The 14934-nt window shown below is 40.2% G+C and overlaps 1 protein-coding gene and 1 long non-coding RNA gene across 5 annotated transcripts in view; one reads left to right on the top strand and one right to left on the bottom strand.

Annotated features, from left to right (window-relative positions):
- Positions 1 to 14934, top strand: part of LOC141568817 (uncharacterized) — a 302708-nt gene that overhangs the window by 217650 nt on the left and 70124 nt on the right. The window lies entirely within an intron of this gene.
- Positions 10874 to 11431, bottom strand: LOC109455863 (uncharacterized). Its single transcript, XM_019747758.2, has one exon. The coding sequence runs from the start codon at positions 11429 to 11431 to the stop codon at positions 10874 to 10876; it is 558 nt and encodes a 185-aa protein (XP_019603317.2).

Here is a 14934-nt window from a genome sequence, read left to right on the forward strand (position 1 = left end):
ACTAGGGGAGTTTCCTGTATAAATTCAGGTAGATTAAGAAAACCCTTTTACAACAGCTGCAAAGGCAAAGTACATTCTCTTCTAGAGAAGTGTGCAGAAAATCAGCCCCTCGACCAGTAGTTTGCAAAGCTGGCTGCACACTGGAATCACATGGGGAGTGATCAAAAGTACCGATGCCTGGGTCTTGCCCAGAAATATTCTAATTTAACTGGTCTGGTGTTTGGCCTGGGTCAGAAGTTTTTAAGCCCCTCACGTAATCTTAATGTGCAGCCAAGTTTGAGACCCACCTCCTTAAACTCTCTATATTACATATATTTGTATAATATTAAATTGGGAATGGAAGTAACTAAAATATTAAAGTATAATTGGTAGCATCTAAACGATCCTGAATTTGAAACACTGAACTTTGAGAAATTTCAGACTGAAACACTGACAATTCTCTTTACTCTTTTCGATCATTCTAATACCAAAACCTGGTATTATATTTATAATACCTACCCGGATGAGATTGGAACGATGGGGCATGAACCACAGTGGGAAATTACTATAGACAGCACACTGGATGTTTTTAAAAAATGGAAATCAAAACCAGGAGAGATATCACTCTATGTACTCCTTGCTAAAAATTCTACCCATAGTCTGGCGAAATGTAGTTGATAATTAACATCAGGGGCATACACACAAATTATGTACTGTTTACCTAAAACTGTCCCTCTTTTGTTACATAGAGTAGATGAAGTGTAATATTTTTCTTTTGTGCCCTTTTGTTTTCCTTTTTAAACTAATTGCTTTATTATCTTTGTAGAATTCCATAATAAAAGAGTTTAGGGTGGGGGGTAGGAGATGAGGGTAAGGGGGATCAAATATATGGTGATGGAAGGAGAACTGACTCTGGGTGGTGAACACACAATGGGATTTATAGATAATGTAATACAGAATTGTACACCTGAAATCTATGTAATTTTACTAACAATTGTCACCCCAATAAATTTAAATAATAATAAAAAAGACTGGCATGCAAAAAAGGTTTTTCTTATCAGGTTTGACATACAGTACATTAGTACTCATTATTTTTTATAAATACTTGGTATGTATTTTGTCTGTAGCTATGTACTACCACTAACTGAATTACAGTGACGTAGTGATAATATGATCTAAATAGAAGCACTTATAATAGGTATGGCTAAATGATAGGGAGAAACATTAAACAATATTACTAGTCTTGCTATTAAGTAGTATAATATATGTAATTAGAACAATATTTAAAATAATATAAATGCTCATATACCATTGATTGAATTTTTCTTTGTTCTTTGTCTTCAATCAGTGCTTAATTTAATCTTTGTTTTTTGATATTAAATACAGCAAGCATTTCAGTTCACCCTGATTTTTTAAAAAATTCTTTCTTATTATGAAAAGCACACCTAATAGTCCCCCTGTATCTATGGCGGATATATTCCAAGACTCCCAGAGGATGCCTGAAACTGCAGATAGTAATGAACCCTATATATACTATGTTTTTTCTTGTAGATATATATCTATGATAAAGTTTAATTTATAAATCAGGCACAGTAATAGATTAACAAACATAAATGATAACAAAATAGAACATAACTAATAGAACAAAATAGAACAAAAAAAGTTATGCGAATGGGGTCTCTCAGCAAACTAGCACAAATTTCTTTTTCCTTCATGACAATTTCACAGATAGAAGATCCATTTTTATTGTAGATCTTAGCAACCTCAGCATACGATTTTTAATCTTTTTTTATTAAGTCAAGAACTTTCACTTTTTCACTTAAAGGAAGCACTTTACAGCTTCTCTCTGGCATATCCGAATTGCCAGCATCACTACTCTTGCATTTGGGGGTCATTGTTAAGTGAAATAAGGGTTACTTGAACACAAGTACTGCAACCTGATAACCAAGAGGGCTACTAAAATGACTGATAGGTGGGGAGTACGTACAGCGTGGATGTGCTGGACACGGGGATGATTCACAGCCCAGGTGGGCTGGGGCAGGATGGCGCGAGGTTTCCTCACACTGCTCAGAATGGCGTGCAGTTTAAAACTTATGAACTATTTATTTCTGGAATCTTCCATTTACTATTTGCAGACCATGGTTGACTATGTGTAACTGGAACTATGGAAAGTGAAACCACAGATTTGGGGTGGAGGAGACTACTGTACACTGAAAAATCTATAGAATATACATGATTAATATAACAAATAATTACGAAGCAGACATCGATATACCCAACGCCCAAGTCAAGAAATAGAGCGTTGCTGTCACCAAGAGGGCCCTTGATGTGTCATCTCTTGACCACATCTCCCTCCTCCCACCCTACAGATAACCACTATCCTGATTTTTAAAGTAATCTTTTCATTGATTTTCTTTATAGTTTTACCACCTAGGTATGCATCCTAAGCAATATAGTTTAGTTTTACATGTTTTGAATTTTTGTATAAATGAGTCTTCCTATTTATATTATGTGTTTTATTCTTTCACTCAGTATTATGTAAGGGTGTGGTAGGCAGCCTCTAAGATGGCCCAGTGATTTCTACCTCTCAGTTTCATGGTTTTACAGAATTCTCTCCCCATGAGTAACTTGCTTCTCACCAACAGCATATGGCAGCCTCAAGTGATTAAGTTACAAAAGATTGTAACTTCCATCTTGCTAGCCAGCTTTCTCTCTCACCAGCTTTGATGAAGAGAGCTGCTGTGTGGGAGAGATCTGTGCTGGAAAGCACTGAGCACAGTCTCCATTCAACAACCAGCAAGGAACTGAGGCTGTCACTCCGATGGCCCTCGAGGAATTGAATCCTGTAACAACCATGTAAGTGAACTTGGAAGTGGATCTTTCCCCAGTCAAGACATTAGATGAGACGCCAGTGGCAGCTAACACCTTGACTGCAGTGTTGTAAAAGACTGAAATAGTGAGCTCAGGTAAGCTGTACCTGGATTTTTAATCCACAATACAGAATGATTTAATGAGCAGATTACTCCTATAGACATTTGGGCTTCAATGCAACTGAGGACCTCTGGAGATGGTACAATATGCCCCCACAAGAGAAGAAAGAAGCTGGAGCATTTACCACTCCCATCCACTGGTTGAGCACTGTTTCTACAGATATTAACTCCCCTAGCCTTCCCAGAGCTGGCTCCCTCACCAGGAGAAGGACCACGGCAAAGTTCTAGGTCCTGGCTGTAAGAAAGCATCTTTCTATAGTAAAATCAGGATGCTAAGGGAATAGAAGTGGAAATCCAGAAATCACATGCCATGTAGTCTGATCTCTGCAGAGAAGAACAATGGAAGAATTGACAAGTCAAGGAGAAAAAATAATGAGACACAATGCTCTTGTATTTGTATGCCTGGAAAATTAAGATTTATTTAAGATTTGGGGAAATTCCATATAAGAAAAGCTGGCAGGGAACAAATGTATCAACCAGGGTGACATGTTGGTTAACAGATTGTAGAGAAAATTTGCACTGTGTGTTCATTGATAGTGTTCATTGGGTGTGAGGGATAGTATATTTGGAGGTCAAAATAAGTTGAAGAATCAGTTGGAAGTGAAGTTTTACAGTCGGCCTCTCCTGACTCAGTTCACTGGAACCACATCAAGAAGGTGGGTTGACGAAAATCAGGTGAGTGCAGGTCAGGGCCATCAGCAGCAAGAGCCACTAGAGCAGACTGGGCGGCAGCAGGTGGTCTGGCAGCAGCTGGGGCGACAGCAGCTGGAGATGCAGCAGGTGGGCCTGCAGCAGCTGGAGCCATAGCAGGAGGGGCGGCAGCAACTAGAAATGCAGCAGGTGGGGCGGCAGCAGGTGGTCTGGCAGCAGCTGGGGCGACAGCAGCTGGAGATGCAGCAGGTGGGGCGGCAGCAGCAGGAACCACAGCAGGAAGGACGGCAGCAGGTGGTCCTGCAGCAGGTGGTCTGGCAGCAGGTGGGGCGGCAGCAGCTGGAGCCACAGCAGGAGGGGCCACAGCCTGTGGAGCCCCAGCAGCTGGGCCTGCAACAGGTGGTCTGGCAGCAGCTGGGGCGGCAGCAGCTAGAGATGCAGCAGGTGGGCCTACAGCAGGTGGTCTGGCAGCAGCTGGGGCGGCAGCAGGTCTCCTGGCAGCAGCCTTGGCCACAGCCCTGGTCAGAGCAGACGGAGCCACAACAGGAGTTGACCATGGTGTCAGAGGGTGGAGGGTCTGGGTGGGTTTTCAGGAAGGTGGGTTTGGAAGGTTTGGAGGTTTGCTTGCCCCTGGTCCCCTTTTATACCCTGCTGAGGGGCTGCTGTCATCAGATGCAGTGCTCTTTCCTTGTTACTGTTTGTCCTAATAAACTGGTGATTATCAAATTAGCCAAGTTTGTTTTCCTTGTTAACCCTTTCAAGATGAATGGAAAACAGTTTCCTTGTCCTGCGGTGTTAGGATTCATCCCTTCAGCTCTTCCTGAATCACTCCTTCTGGGTCTGTCTTGAGTTAGCTTCCTCAAAGGAAGCAGTCACGTGATTTCTGCCTCTAGATGGTGTATGTGTTTGCACAGCACAGCATGTGTCCCCTTGGGTGATAAAGATTCTAATAGTCCCACATTCCTTTTAGTGATTTGGGAGGATAAAACTGATGGTTCATTCATTGTGGGTCAGGTGAGCAGAGAAGTTTTGAGTGTGAAACAGGGCATCACTGGCATGAGAATAAGAAGACTTTTAGGACCTTTCCCCTCCTTCCTCTGAGCCATGACCCATCTAGACTTTCTCATGGGAAGCAGCATGAGATCTATCCTCTTAACAAGTTGTAAGTTCATCATAACATATTGTTAAAACTTGTTCATCTTGTATAATATTAACTTTATACCCATTGAACAACTACCCATTTCCTCCTCCCACACTCACCGTCCCTAAAACCCACCATTTTATTCTCTGCTTCTATGAGTTTGACCCTTTTAGGTATCTCGTGTAGGTGGAATCACGCAGTATTTGTACTTCAGTGACTAACTTATTTCACTTAGCACAATGTCTTGCAGGTCCATCCATGTTGTTGGAATTGGCCAGATTACCTTTTCTTCCTTTCTCTCTCTCTCTCTCTCTCTCTCTCTCTCTCTCTCTCTCTCTCTCTCTCTCTCTCTCTTCCTTCCCTCTTTCCTTTCTTCTTCTTTTTTTTTTTTTTAAATGCTGAATAATATTCACTTCCATTAAGGTATTAGTGTTGGCATTCAGGATGTAATTCAGGGTTTAATGGTTCCTACCATTACTGGTTGGCAGTAAGTGTGGACTTATACTGAGGTTAATATGTGAAACACCTGTCTTTTTCATTACAAATGTCTTCAACCTTTGTTATAGATACGTAGTGCATAGCTATAGACCAGCAGTTCTCAGTCTCTTCTACCTGATACCAGGAGTCACATGGCTCATTTTAATGATGTTATACCTGGGGAAGAGGTGCTGAGAGGGAAAGCAACTTTAGGGTATGTGGGTAGCTCACATCAGTTCTCCCACGAAGTTTAGATATAGTCACTCCTCTCCAGTGCCTGCGCCATGTTGCATTAAACTATTCCTCTAGATCTAAGAAAGGCTCTGACTTTTCATCTCGTTAGATTTAGTCTCGTATAAGGATGTCTAAAGCATTTAAAACTATGATTCTGTCATTCAAAATATTCAATCTTTCCCCATTTCATAGCCTCCAAATATTTTGATGAAAAGACTCATATTTTATTACTCATTTTCATATTTTATGACAAGACTCTCAACCAAGTTGGGATGTCCTTGGTGCTTCTCAGGATGACTAGTCCGAGACAGGAATGGCTATTACCCCAAACCATCCTATGGTTGAAACTGATACCTATTTGGAATAACATAGTACAAAAACAGAATTTTGCAGGAAGTGTCCTGGAAGTGTTCTTCTCTCTGTCAGAATTTACTTAACCCCCAAGGAGAAAAAAATGCATAGAAAGAACCAACCAATGAACTGTCAGAACCCCTCATTTTTTGAAACACTAGTCAGCTAGTCATATGGTTGCTGCATGTGAGAGATTGACTTGCCCCAAATTACTATAATGGATGATAATTGATAAGTGGGTATCTCATAGAGAGAAAAAAAATTGACCAACCATGGTGAGGGTGTTTAATGGAATAGCTTCCTCCGTAGATAGTCATGGAGGGGTTTAGTGTCAGCTTGTTCCAGAGGAAGCATCAAAAACCAGATGGAGGAGATTGGATCAAATGGGTTTAATGATCCCTTTCTACCTTAATTGACTTATAAGTCTAATAAACCAAACTCCTTATGATGCTTTTTTCATTCCTGGCTAGTTTCTACTTCTGTCCTGGCCCTGGTTTCCAGGTTGCTTTATCTAGGACAATACCAACCTGGGCTCCTGATTGGACCTCTGCTGGGAGATCTGGCTGGTGTTCTGAATGGTTATAGACAATGGAGATTGTCTATAACCCTGGTGAGCCCAGATATAGCATTTTGTTAGAAAGGTCCTGCTTCTTCTGTCACAGTAAGATGAGGAAACAAAAATCAGATTTCAAGTTGTTGTGGGAGTAAAGGCTACATAGAGCCCTATTATGGAGTCTGGAAAAAAAATTCCTAGATTTCCCTATGTCTTTGTATTTGGGGAAACGGATGTCCCCTAGGAGTCCTAATGACAGGCCTACTGATGACTCAGTAGATATAATATTTGTTTATATTAATTGGCGATATATGTTTTCTTCATGTTGTGTGTGTGTGTGTGTGTGTGTGTGTTGCTTAGGATAAGATTAAGACTGGAAATCTCACGATTTCTTTTAGAACTTTAACAGTTTCATTTTTATATTGAGTTTTTCATCTAAATGAAATTTTTAAAATTAAATTTATTGTAGTGACAATGGTAAAATTACATAGGTTTCAAGTATGCAATTCTATAGTATATCATCTGTGTATCACATTGTGTACTCACCACCCAGAGTCAGTTCTCTTTCCATCATCATATATTTGACCCCTTTTACCCTTGTTTTGGTTTTAATGCATGAAGTAGTATCACTCCTTCCGTTCCTTCTTTCTTTATCCAGAAGTTAATTAGCTGTCTGTACCATTTTAAAGACAATCCTTTCCTTCCATGGTGATTATAGAATACCACTTTTTGTTATACTTAATTCCTATAAGCTTTTGAGTCTATTTCTGGACTCCATTCAAGGGCACACCTCACTGTTTGCAAATCACTGGGTAGGAGGCTCTCTAATATGGCTTTCAGTTCTAAAATCCATAAATGTAAAAATTCTGTTTTACTTGAATACTCATGTTTTCCTTTCCTTTACCTATATATGTTTATGTTTTTATTTTAGAATTTATAATTGTTCTCAGCTTTAGTCACATAAAATCATATTTTTAAGAATATTCACTGTCATAGGATGTCCCTTTGTGCTCATCCGAAGAAGGATAGAATTCAAAACAAAATACCCCGACATACATGACCTAATGATAATCTTGCTGAGATAAATTATGACTTAGGAAAGTGATACAGAACTATTAGAAAATTATTTTTCTCTATAGGTATATTTCTTGGTTACTGATAAATCTACCAATGCCACCTAAATGTTGATCATAGCTAAGTATTTATGTTGAACCTGTATTTTTATTCTTCTAGCAACATATTTTGCCTGCTTCATTTCTGTCTGCCTTTTAAAATTTACTGAGACATAAACTGTATGATTATCCAAAAAAGTGATATTTAGATTCTCAGAAGAAAAGAATGATTCTCTTGCAAGGAAGACAAAAATATAAGAACCCTTTAGTTGAAGAAGAAAATAATTAGGTTTATGATGAAAGTTGTAAAAGCCACAAAGAACAAGAGGTAAAGAAAAAAGACAAATTTACTAAATTCAAGAGTATTAAAACTAGACAGTATGTCTTGCACCTGAAAAGTGGAAGTGTTTGCCTACAAGTTGGAAGCCTCAAAAAATATTTCCAAATAATAAATCAATCAATCAGTTGGGACTCTTAATTTGAAATAGCCCAGAGGTCCTTTGCAGGTGAATGATTGAACACATGAAGCTGTAATACATTCATACCATGGAATACTACTCAACGGTAAAAGCTATTGATATACTGAACAACTTGCATGATCTCAAGGGAAGGATGCTGCGTGTTAAAAGCCAATCACTAAAGGTTACACACTTTAAGATTCCATTTGTAGAACATAATTTAAATAAAATTATAGAGATAGAGAACAGAATAGTGGTAGCCAGTGGCTATGAGGCATGAGTGGGAAGGAGTGGGTATGGCTGTAAAGGGATAAAATGAGCGAGCTTTATGGAGACAGAACAGCTCTGTATCATGATGGCAATGGTGGTTATACAAATCTATACGTGTGATAAAATTGCATAGAACCACACACACACACACACACACACAAAAGTGCATGTAATACTGGTAAAATTTGAACAAGTTCTGTGGATTGCACCAATGTTAATTTCTAAATTTGATATGTACTGTATATATGTGACTATTGGGGGAAATTGGGTACAGGGTACACGGGACTTTGCTGTACCGTTTTTTTCAACTTCTTGTGAATCTATACTTATCTCAAAATAAAATGTAGAATGAGGCTAATTGTATATAAAAGGGAGCATGACTTTGTCTACCATGTTCCTTTATGTCACTGAATCTTTATGACAACTTTAATTTTGTCCTTTCAATCAATTTTTTTTATTTGAGAAATGAAGAAATTCTTATAGGTATGAGATAAAATCTGAAAATTCTAGTCTGCTGCCTTGAAGTCAGAAACAGAGAGTTTTTTTAAGTATTTTTTTAAGTATTATTTTTGTTAAGCATAAGAATACAACATAAGACATACCCTTTAGAACATTTTAAGTATACAAACAGTAGCTATAAGCATTATGCTATATAATAGATCTCTAGAACTTATTTATCTTGCGTAACAGAAACTTTGTATCCTTTGACCAACATCTCCATTTCTTCCTTCTTTCAGCCCCTGGCAATCACTATTGTACTCTCTGCTTCTATGAGTTTGACTATTTTAGATTCCACATATAAGGAGATTGTACTGTATTTGTCTTTGTGTCTGGTTTATTTCAATGAGTATAATGTCCCCCAGCTCCATCCATGTTGTTGCAAGTGGCAGGATTTGCTTCTTTTTTTTATTGCTGAATAATACGCGTTATGTGTATATATGTATATCAACTTTTCTTGTGTCCATCTGTTGATGGACACTTAGGTTGTTTTTATATCTTGGCTATTGTGAATAATAAGATGAATAATGTTGCCATAAACACGGGAGTGCTAGTATCCCTTTGAGATCCTGATTTCAATTCCTTTGGATAAATACCCAGAAATGGCATTGCTGGATTCAGTGGTAGTTCTATTTTTAGTTTGCTGAGGAACCTCCACACTATTCTCCATAAGAGCTGTACCAGTTTACATTCTTACCAACAGTGTGCCAGGGTTCCCTTTCCCCACATCCTTGTCAACAGTTGCTATCTTTTGGGGATTTTTTAAAAAAGATTTTATTGGGCAAGGGGAACAGGACTTTATTGGGGAACAGTGTGTACTTCCAGGACTTTTTTCCAAGTCAAGTTGTTGTCCTTTCAATCTTAGTTGTGGAGGGCGCAGCTCAGCTCCAGGTCCAGTTGCCATTGCTAGTTGCAGGGAGCACAGCCCACCATCCCTTGCGGGAGTTGAAACTGGCAACCTTGTGGTTGAGAGGACGCGCTCCAACCAACTGAGCCATCGGGGAGCTCAGCAGCCGCTCAGCTCAAGGTGCCGTGTTCAATCTTAGTTGCAGGGGGCGCTGCCCACCATCCCTTGTGGGACTCAAGGAATCGAACTGGCAACCTTGTGGTTGAGAGCCCACTGGCCCATGTGGGAATCGAACCGGCAGCCTTCGGAGTTAGGAGCATGGAGCTCTAACCGCCTGAGCCACCAGGCTGGCCCTCTTTTGGGGATTTTTGTTTTTTAAATGATAACCATCCTAACTGGTGTGAGGTGATACCTTCTTGTGGTTTTGATTGTATCCCCTGCTGATTAATGATGTATGACAACCTTGATAGGTAGGTATTGTTATCTTTTCTTCAGAGAAAAAGCAGTCTTGGGTTGGAGAGAGAGTTTAAGTAACATGTTGAAGATCACCATTGGTACGTGGTAGTCAGAATTCAGACCTAACTCTAATTCCCAAGTGCATGGGCAATCATCCTCTATACTGAGCTGCCTCTATTTAAATTGATCTAAAGCATTGAATGCATGGATTATACATTACCGGACACTTTTTTTTTTTTTTTTTTTTTTGGAAGCAGTTGTAATCTATAGCTCTCTCATGTTATCTGTATTAAGTTCAAGATGCCTCTCTTTAAACCTTTTCTTATTTCTGCTGTAAAACTGAATTCTGGTCTGGATATAAATCTCATTGATTAGTGCCAACTTAATTCTTCTATTGTAGGGTCCCCTGAGGTCATGTGTGTTGTGCAGAAAAGAGACAGCAATGTGTATTGAACATTTCATTAATAAGAAATAATGAGAGATGAGCAATTTTAGTGCCTTTAATGCCAAAAAGTTTTATTGGGGAATATCAAGCAATTCTACATGAAAATGGATTCCATAGAAAAACATTCTAAAGAAAAAAATCTAGAAGAGGAACATTTGAAAACTTCTACATTTTCAATCAGAATTCTAAAAGAATTTGATGCAGAATCTGACTATAAATTCTGATTCACTATTAGTAAGATGTTTCTACAAAAAAAGGTAAATAATAACATAGAGTCCAGAGGTTTCCATATCAGTCCATGGGTCTGTTTGTAAGTTCGTCACAGGAAGTGCCACATGTTTTGTTGAATGGGATGCTCTCTGCCTGGACTAACGGATTGGGTCAAGGAGGTTCAAGTTCAAAACAGGACACTTAGCAGCAAGAACCGCCACAGCTGCTGGGGCGGCAGCAGGTGGTTCTACAGCAGGTGGTCTGGCAGCAGACTGGACGGCAGCAGGTGGGACGGCAGCAGGTGGTCTGACAGCAAGTGGGACGGCAGCAGCTGGACACACAGCAGCTGGGGCGGCAGCAGGTGGTCTGACAGCAGGTGGGACGGCAGCAGCTGGACACACAGCAGCTGGGGCGGCAGCAGGTGGTCCTGCAGCAGGTGGTCTGACAGCAGGTGGGACGGCAGCAGCTGGACACACAGCAGCTGGGGCGGCAGCAGGTGGTCTGACAGCAGGTGGGACGGCAGCAGCTGGACACACAGCAGCTGGGGCGGCAGCAGGTGGGACGACAGCAAGTGGGTTGACAGCACACAGACTGGCAACACTGAGGCCTGCAGCAGCTGGACACACAGCAACTAGGGCGGCAGCAGGTGGTCCTGCAGCAGGTGGTCTGACAGCAGGTGGGACGGCAGCAGGTCTCCTGGCAGCAGCCTTGGCCACAGCCCTGGTCAGAGCAGACAGAACCACAACAAGAGTTGACCATGGTGTGAGAGGGTGGAGGGTTTGGGTGGGTTTCCAGAAGAAGGTATTTCTTGAATCTGTAAGTCTTCTTGCATCTGGTTCCCTTTTATACCCTGCTGAGGGAGCTCTTTCCTTGTTATTGTTTACCCTAGTAAGTAATTGTTCAATTAGGCAATTATGTTTTCCAAATTGGATGGAAAACATTTTTTCCTTTTCCTGATGGGTTAGGATTTACCACATTGACTCTTTCTGAATCATATCTTGGTTGTTTTCCTTTGTATGCATCATCTTAGTTCAGATGCTGGTAAAATAGTCTAAGCTGAATGTGTTAACTGTCACTTAATGTGCTCTTTCTTCCTGAATCATCTGTCATTCCTTCCTTGTAGGCATCATCTCTGTTTACAGATATTGCAGCTCCTTCCACAGAGCAGTTGTCATGTGGGCTTTGACGTGAAGTAGTACACATATCACTCTTCCCCATCTTTGGGTCTTAACCATGCTCACAATTTGTGCAGTATTCCTTGTGGAAAAAAAGATTTAGTCACATGTCCAATCCATGTAGAAGGAAATCTCAGAAGGATGGAATTTTAATGGGGGAAACATGGTAAAATCCATCAGTGTGGTCAGTTGTAAGCAAAAAATGGTCAGTCAGGGTTTAGGAGAATAACCAGGACACCCAGACTGTGTTCTGGTCCCATTTCCTTGAAAATATTGGTAGATTTCTTTTTTATAAAGAACAAATGTATCTGCATGGATGTAGCCCTTCAGGAATCACCACTGGAATTAATAACAGTGCTTATATTACTGAAAATACTTACATTCATACACAAAATGGAATATACAATGTAACCTCAGTTATGTAAAAAATATGTAGAAAACTATTGACTTAATTATCATAAATAGTAGTAATTATCTCTGGTTGGTGGGCTTATGGAAACTTAGTTTTCTTCTAGACACTTTTATCTTCTAGCTTTCTTTAATGACTTGTTTTTCTTTTGTAAACAGAAAAAAAATTTTAAAAATCTTTGTCATGCTACTACACTATTTAGAGATCTAGGGGAGGAAGAAACTTTCCTCTGCCCTCTTCAGTTCTTTTGGCTGGTCTAATAATGAAATTTAATTGAGACAGATTAACAAGAGAAAATAACCAAATTTAATTACATATGTATGTATGGCAACCCCACGTACATGAAAGGTTCAGGGACAGAAATTTAAAATGAGGAATATATATGGCATTTTGAGGTAAAGATGAGGTAAGATGCCTTGTGACTTCAGAGGGGAGGATGGTCATTTGCAGGATGACAAGAAGAGCAGGTGTTCAGTTATTAGAAGTTTGCCATATCCTATAGATAGATCATAAAAAGTTATTTCTGTTAATAACTCGTATTATGGGCAAGTCCCCTAATTTAAATTCTTCTAGGTAATTAAGGAAGGCTGACATTTCTCTTGAGCCCACAGGGTCTTGGTTGCCTTTAGCTCAAAATAATCTGCATACCATAGAGGCACATCTTGGGGTGAGTTATTCTGAACCCCTACAATCTCTACTGTGATCCTCTCAGCCTGCAGGTGTGGGGCAGACCCCAGGCCAGCATGATGCTCACACAGTAACACCACTTCAGCTTTACTGGTTGTTAAGATATTAAAGTTCTGTTGATGAACAACCACTGCCCTGAGCTCCCTGGGTGCCCCCCTAATGCTACATCCCTGTGATCCAGAAGAAAAAGTTAAAGCCAAGAATCTGAGAGAAAGCTTCCAGCTCTTTCTCTAGAGCTAAGCCCGATGTTCATTCTGATTAGTTGATGACTTTGAACTACTGGTTTTTAAATATTTTGAATCTCACTCCTGCCCTGGAATGGTGATTCACAAACCAGAGGCTTCCCAGTAGTACATTTTACAGCAGACCATGTGGCAAACAAATATTCCTTTAAATTGCTTAGTAGGCAAGAAGGTGATGCCTCCCTGGATGGAAGGGGCTGCTGTGAACTGGAAGAGGAAGTAACAGAGTCCTAGGCAGAAAGCATATTACTAGGCTTGGTTCTCAGTACACTTCAGAAAGTGTGACTCAGAAGGTCTGGGGAGGAGCCTACACATCCCCCTCTTTGTTCTTTATAGTTTCCAAGGTAATGCTGATGCATAGCTAGAGTTTCAAACCCCCAAAATGAGATGACAACATTGGAGGCGGAGCTACGGCAGCTGGGTAATTTAAAGAATGAAGCAGAGGCTCATGCGGAACTGGCAGAAATGGAGCATGTTGTGGGTGGACGGGGGGCTCTAGAGAGGATTGTGGGGAGGAAGAATAATTTTACCTCTACCTTTCTAGGTTCTTGGCTGAGACACACCTTCCCTCCCCATAATAAAAGACAGATTGACAGGAGAAAAAAAAAACAGAAGTTTAATAACATGTATACCTCCCGTATACATGGGAAATACCCAGGAAAACTAACCCACCACCTTAAATATCATCTCTAGCTAAAGACAAAAGATGTTAGGGAGAGGCAGGGGGTGAGGACGTCAGTTATGGGAGGTGACCAGGAAAAGCACAGTAAACAAGGGAAAGGTTGTTATGCAGATTTAAGTCCCCTTCTCCATTGGTAAGTGTTTCTAGAGATTTGGAGTTATCTTTCTCTTCCAGGTACAGAGGGGAGACACCCTAACAAAATGGAGCGTTCCCTTATAAATGTAAATAACTCTTACAAAAGGGTAACTTCTACTCCATTTTCAGAGCTTCTTCTATGTCTGCTGTTTCTTAAAAATAATCATCCTAAAATAATCCTTAGGCCTAAAAGGCATATTTTGGGGTAGCGCCCTCTACTTCCCCTCAGGGTAATAGATGCAAATGCAATAGCTAAAAGACATAAGAAAAGATGTTTAAATCAACTTGTAATTAAGAACATACAATTTAAAACAACAAAATACTATTTTTTTCTGTTCAGATTAGCAAAATAATAATAATAGTAAGATTGATCATAGCCAGGGCTGGTGGCATTGTGTATAAACCAGAAGGTTTATAAATGTGTGGTGAAAGTGCAAATTGATGCCACTCTTTGGAGGAAGAGTTTGCGATAGTTATTAAAATTGTAAGACAAACCTCTGATCCAATAATCCCACAACTTCTTAATCTTCCTGTACTGCAGCTTCTCCTCTCTTGACCTTTAAATGTTGAGATACCTCCATTTCATTTATGCCTTATTTACGTGCACACTCTCCCTGTGTGATTTCACCCAACTCCATAATGACCAAGAACACTACATTTTTATTTCCACCCCTGACGTTTCCACAGAACTGCAAACTTCCTACCTGATATTTTCATGTCAAAGTTGACATGGTCGAAACAGAACTCTTGATCCCCCTCTTCCCCCAGGTTTAGTCCTCCCTCAGTCTTCATATCAGTAAATGGCACCGTTGTAGGCTCAGTTGTTAAAATTCTAGCTGACCCATGATTAATCCCTTCTCTTGCCCTTCAGGTCTAGGCCCTCAGTTAGTCCCCACTATGTCTCCAGAACCTTCGCCAATGCACTCACTCTT

This window comes from Rhinolophus sinicus, linkage group LG15 (assembly GCF_036562045.2).
Source record: "Rhinolophus sinicus isolate RSC01 linkage group LG15, ASM3656204v1, whole genome shotgun sequence".
Taxonomy (NCBI): Eukaryota; Metazoa; Chordata; class Mammalia; order Chiroptera; family Rhinolophidae; genus Rhinolophus; species Rhinolophus sinicus.

Bases quoted from the DNA above. Each gene is read 5' to 3' on its own strand.
- LOC109455863 (XM_019747758.2), bottom strand. From the start codon at position 11,431: ATGGTCAACTCTTGTTGTGGTTCTGTCTGCTCTGACCAGGGCTGTGGC.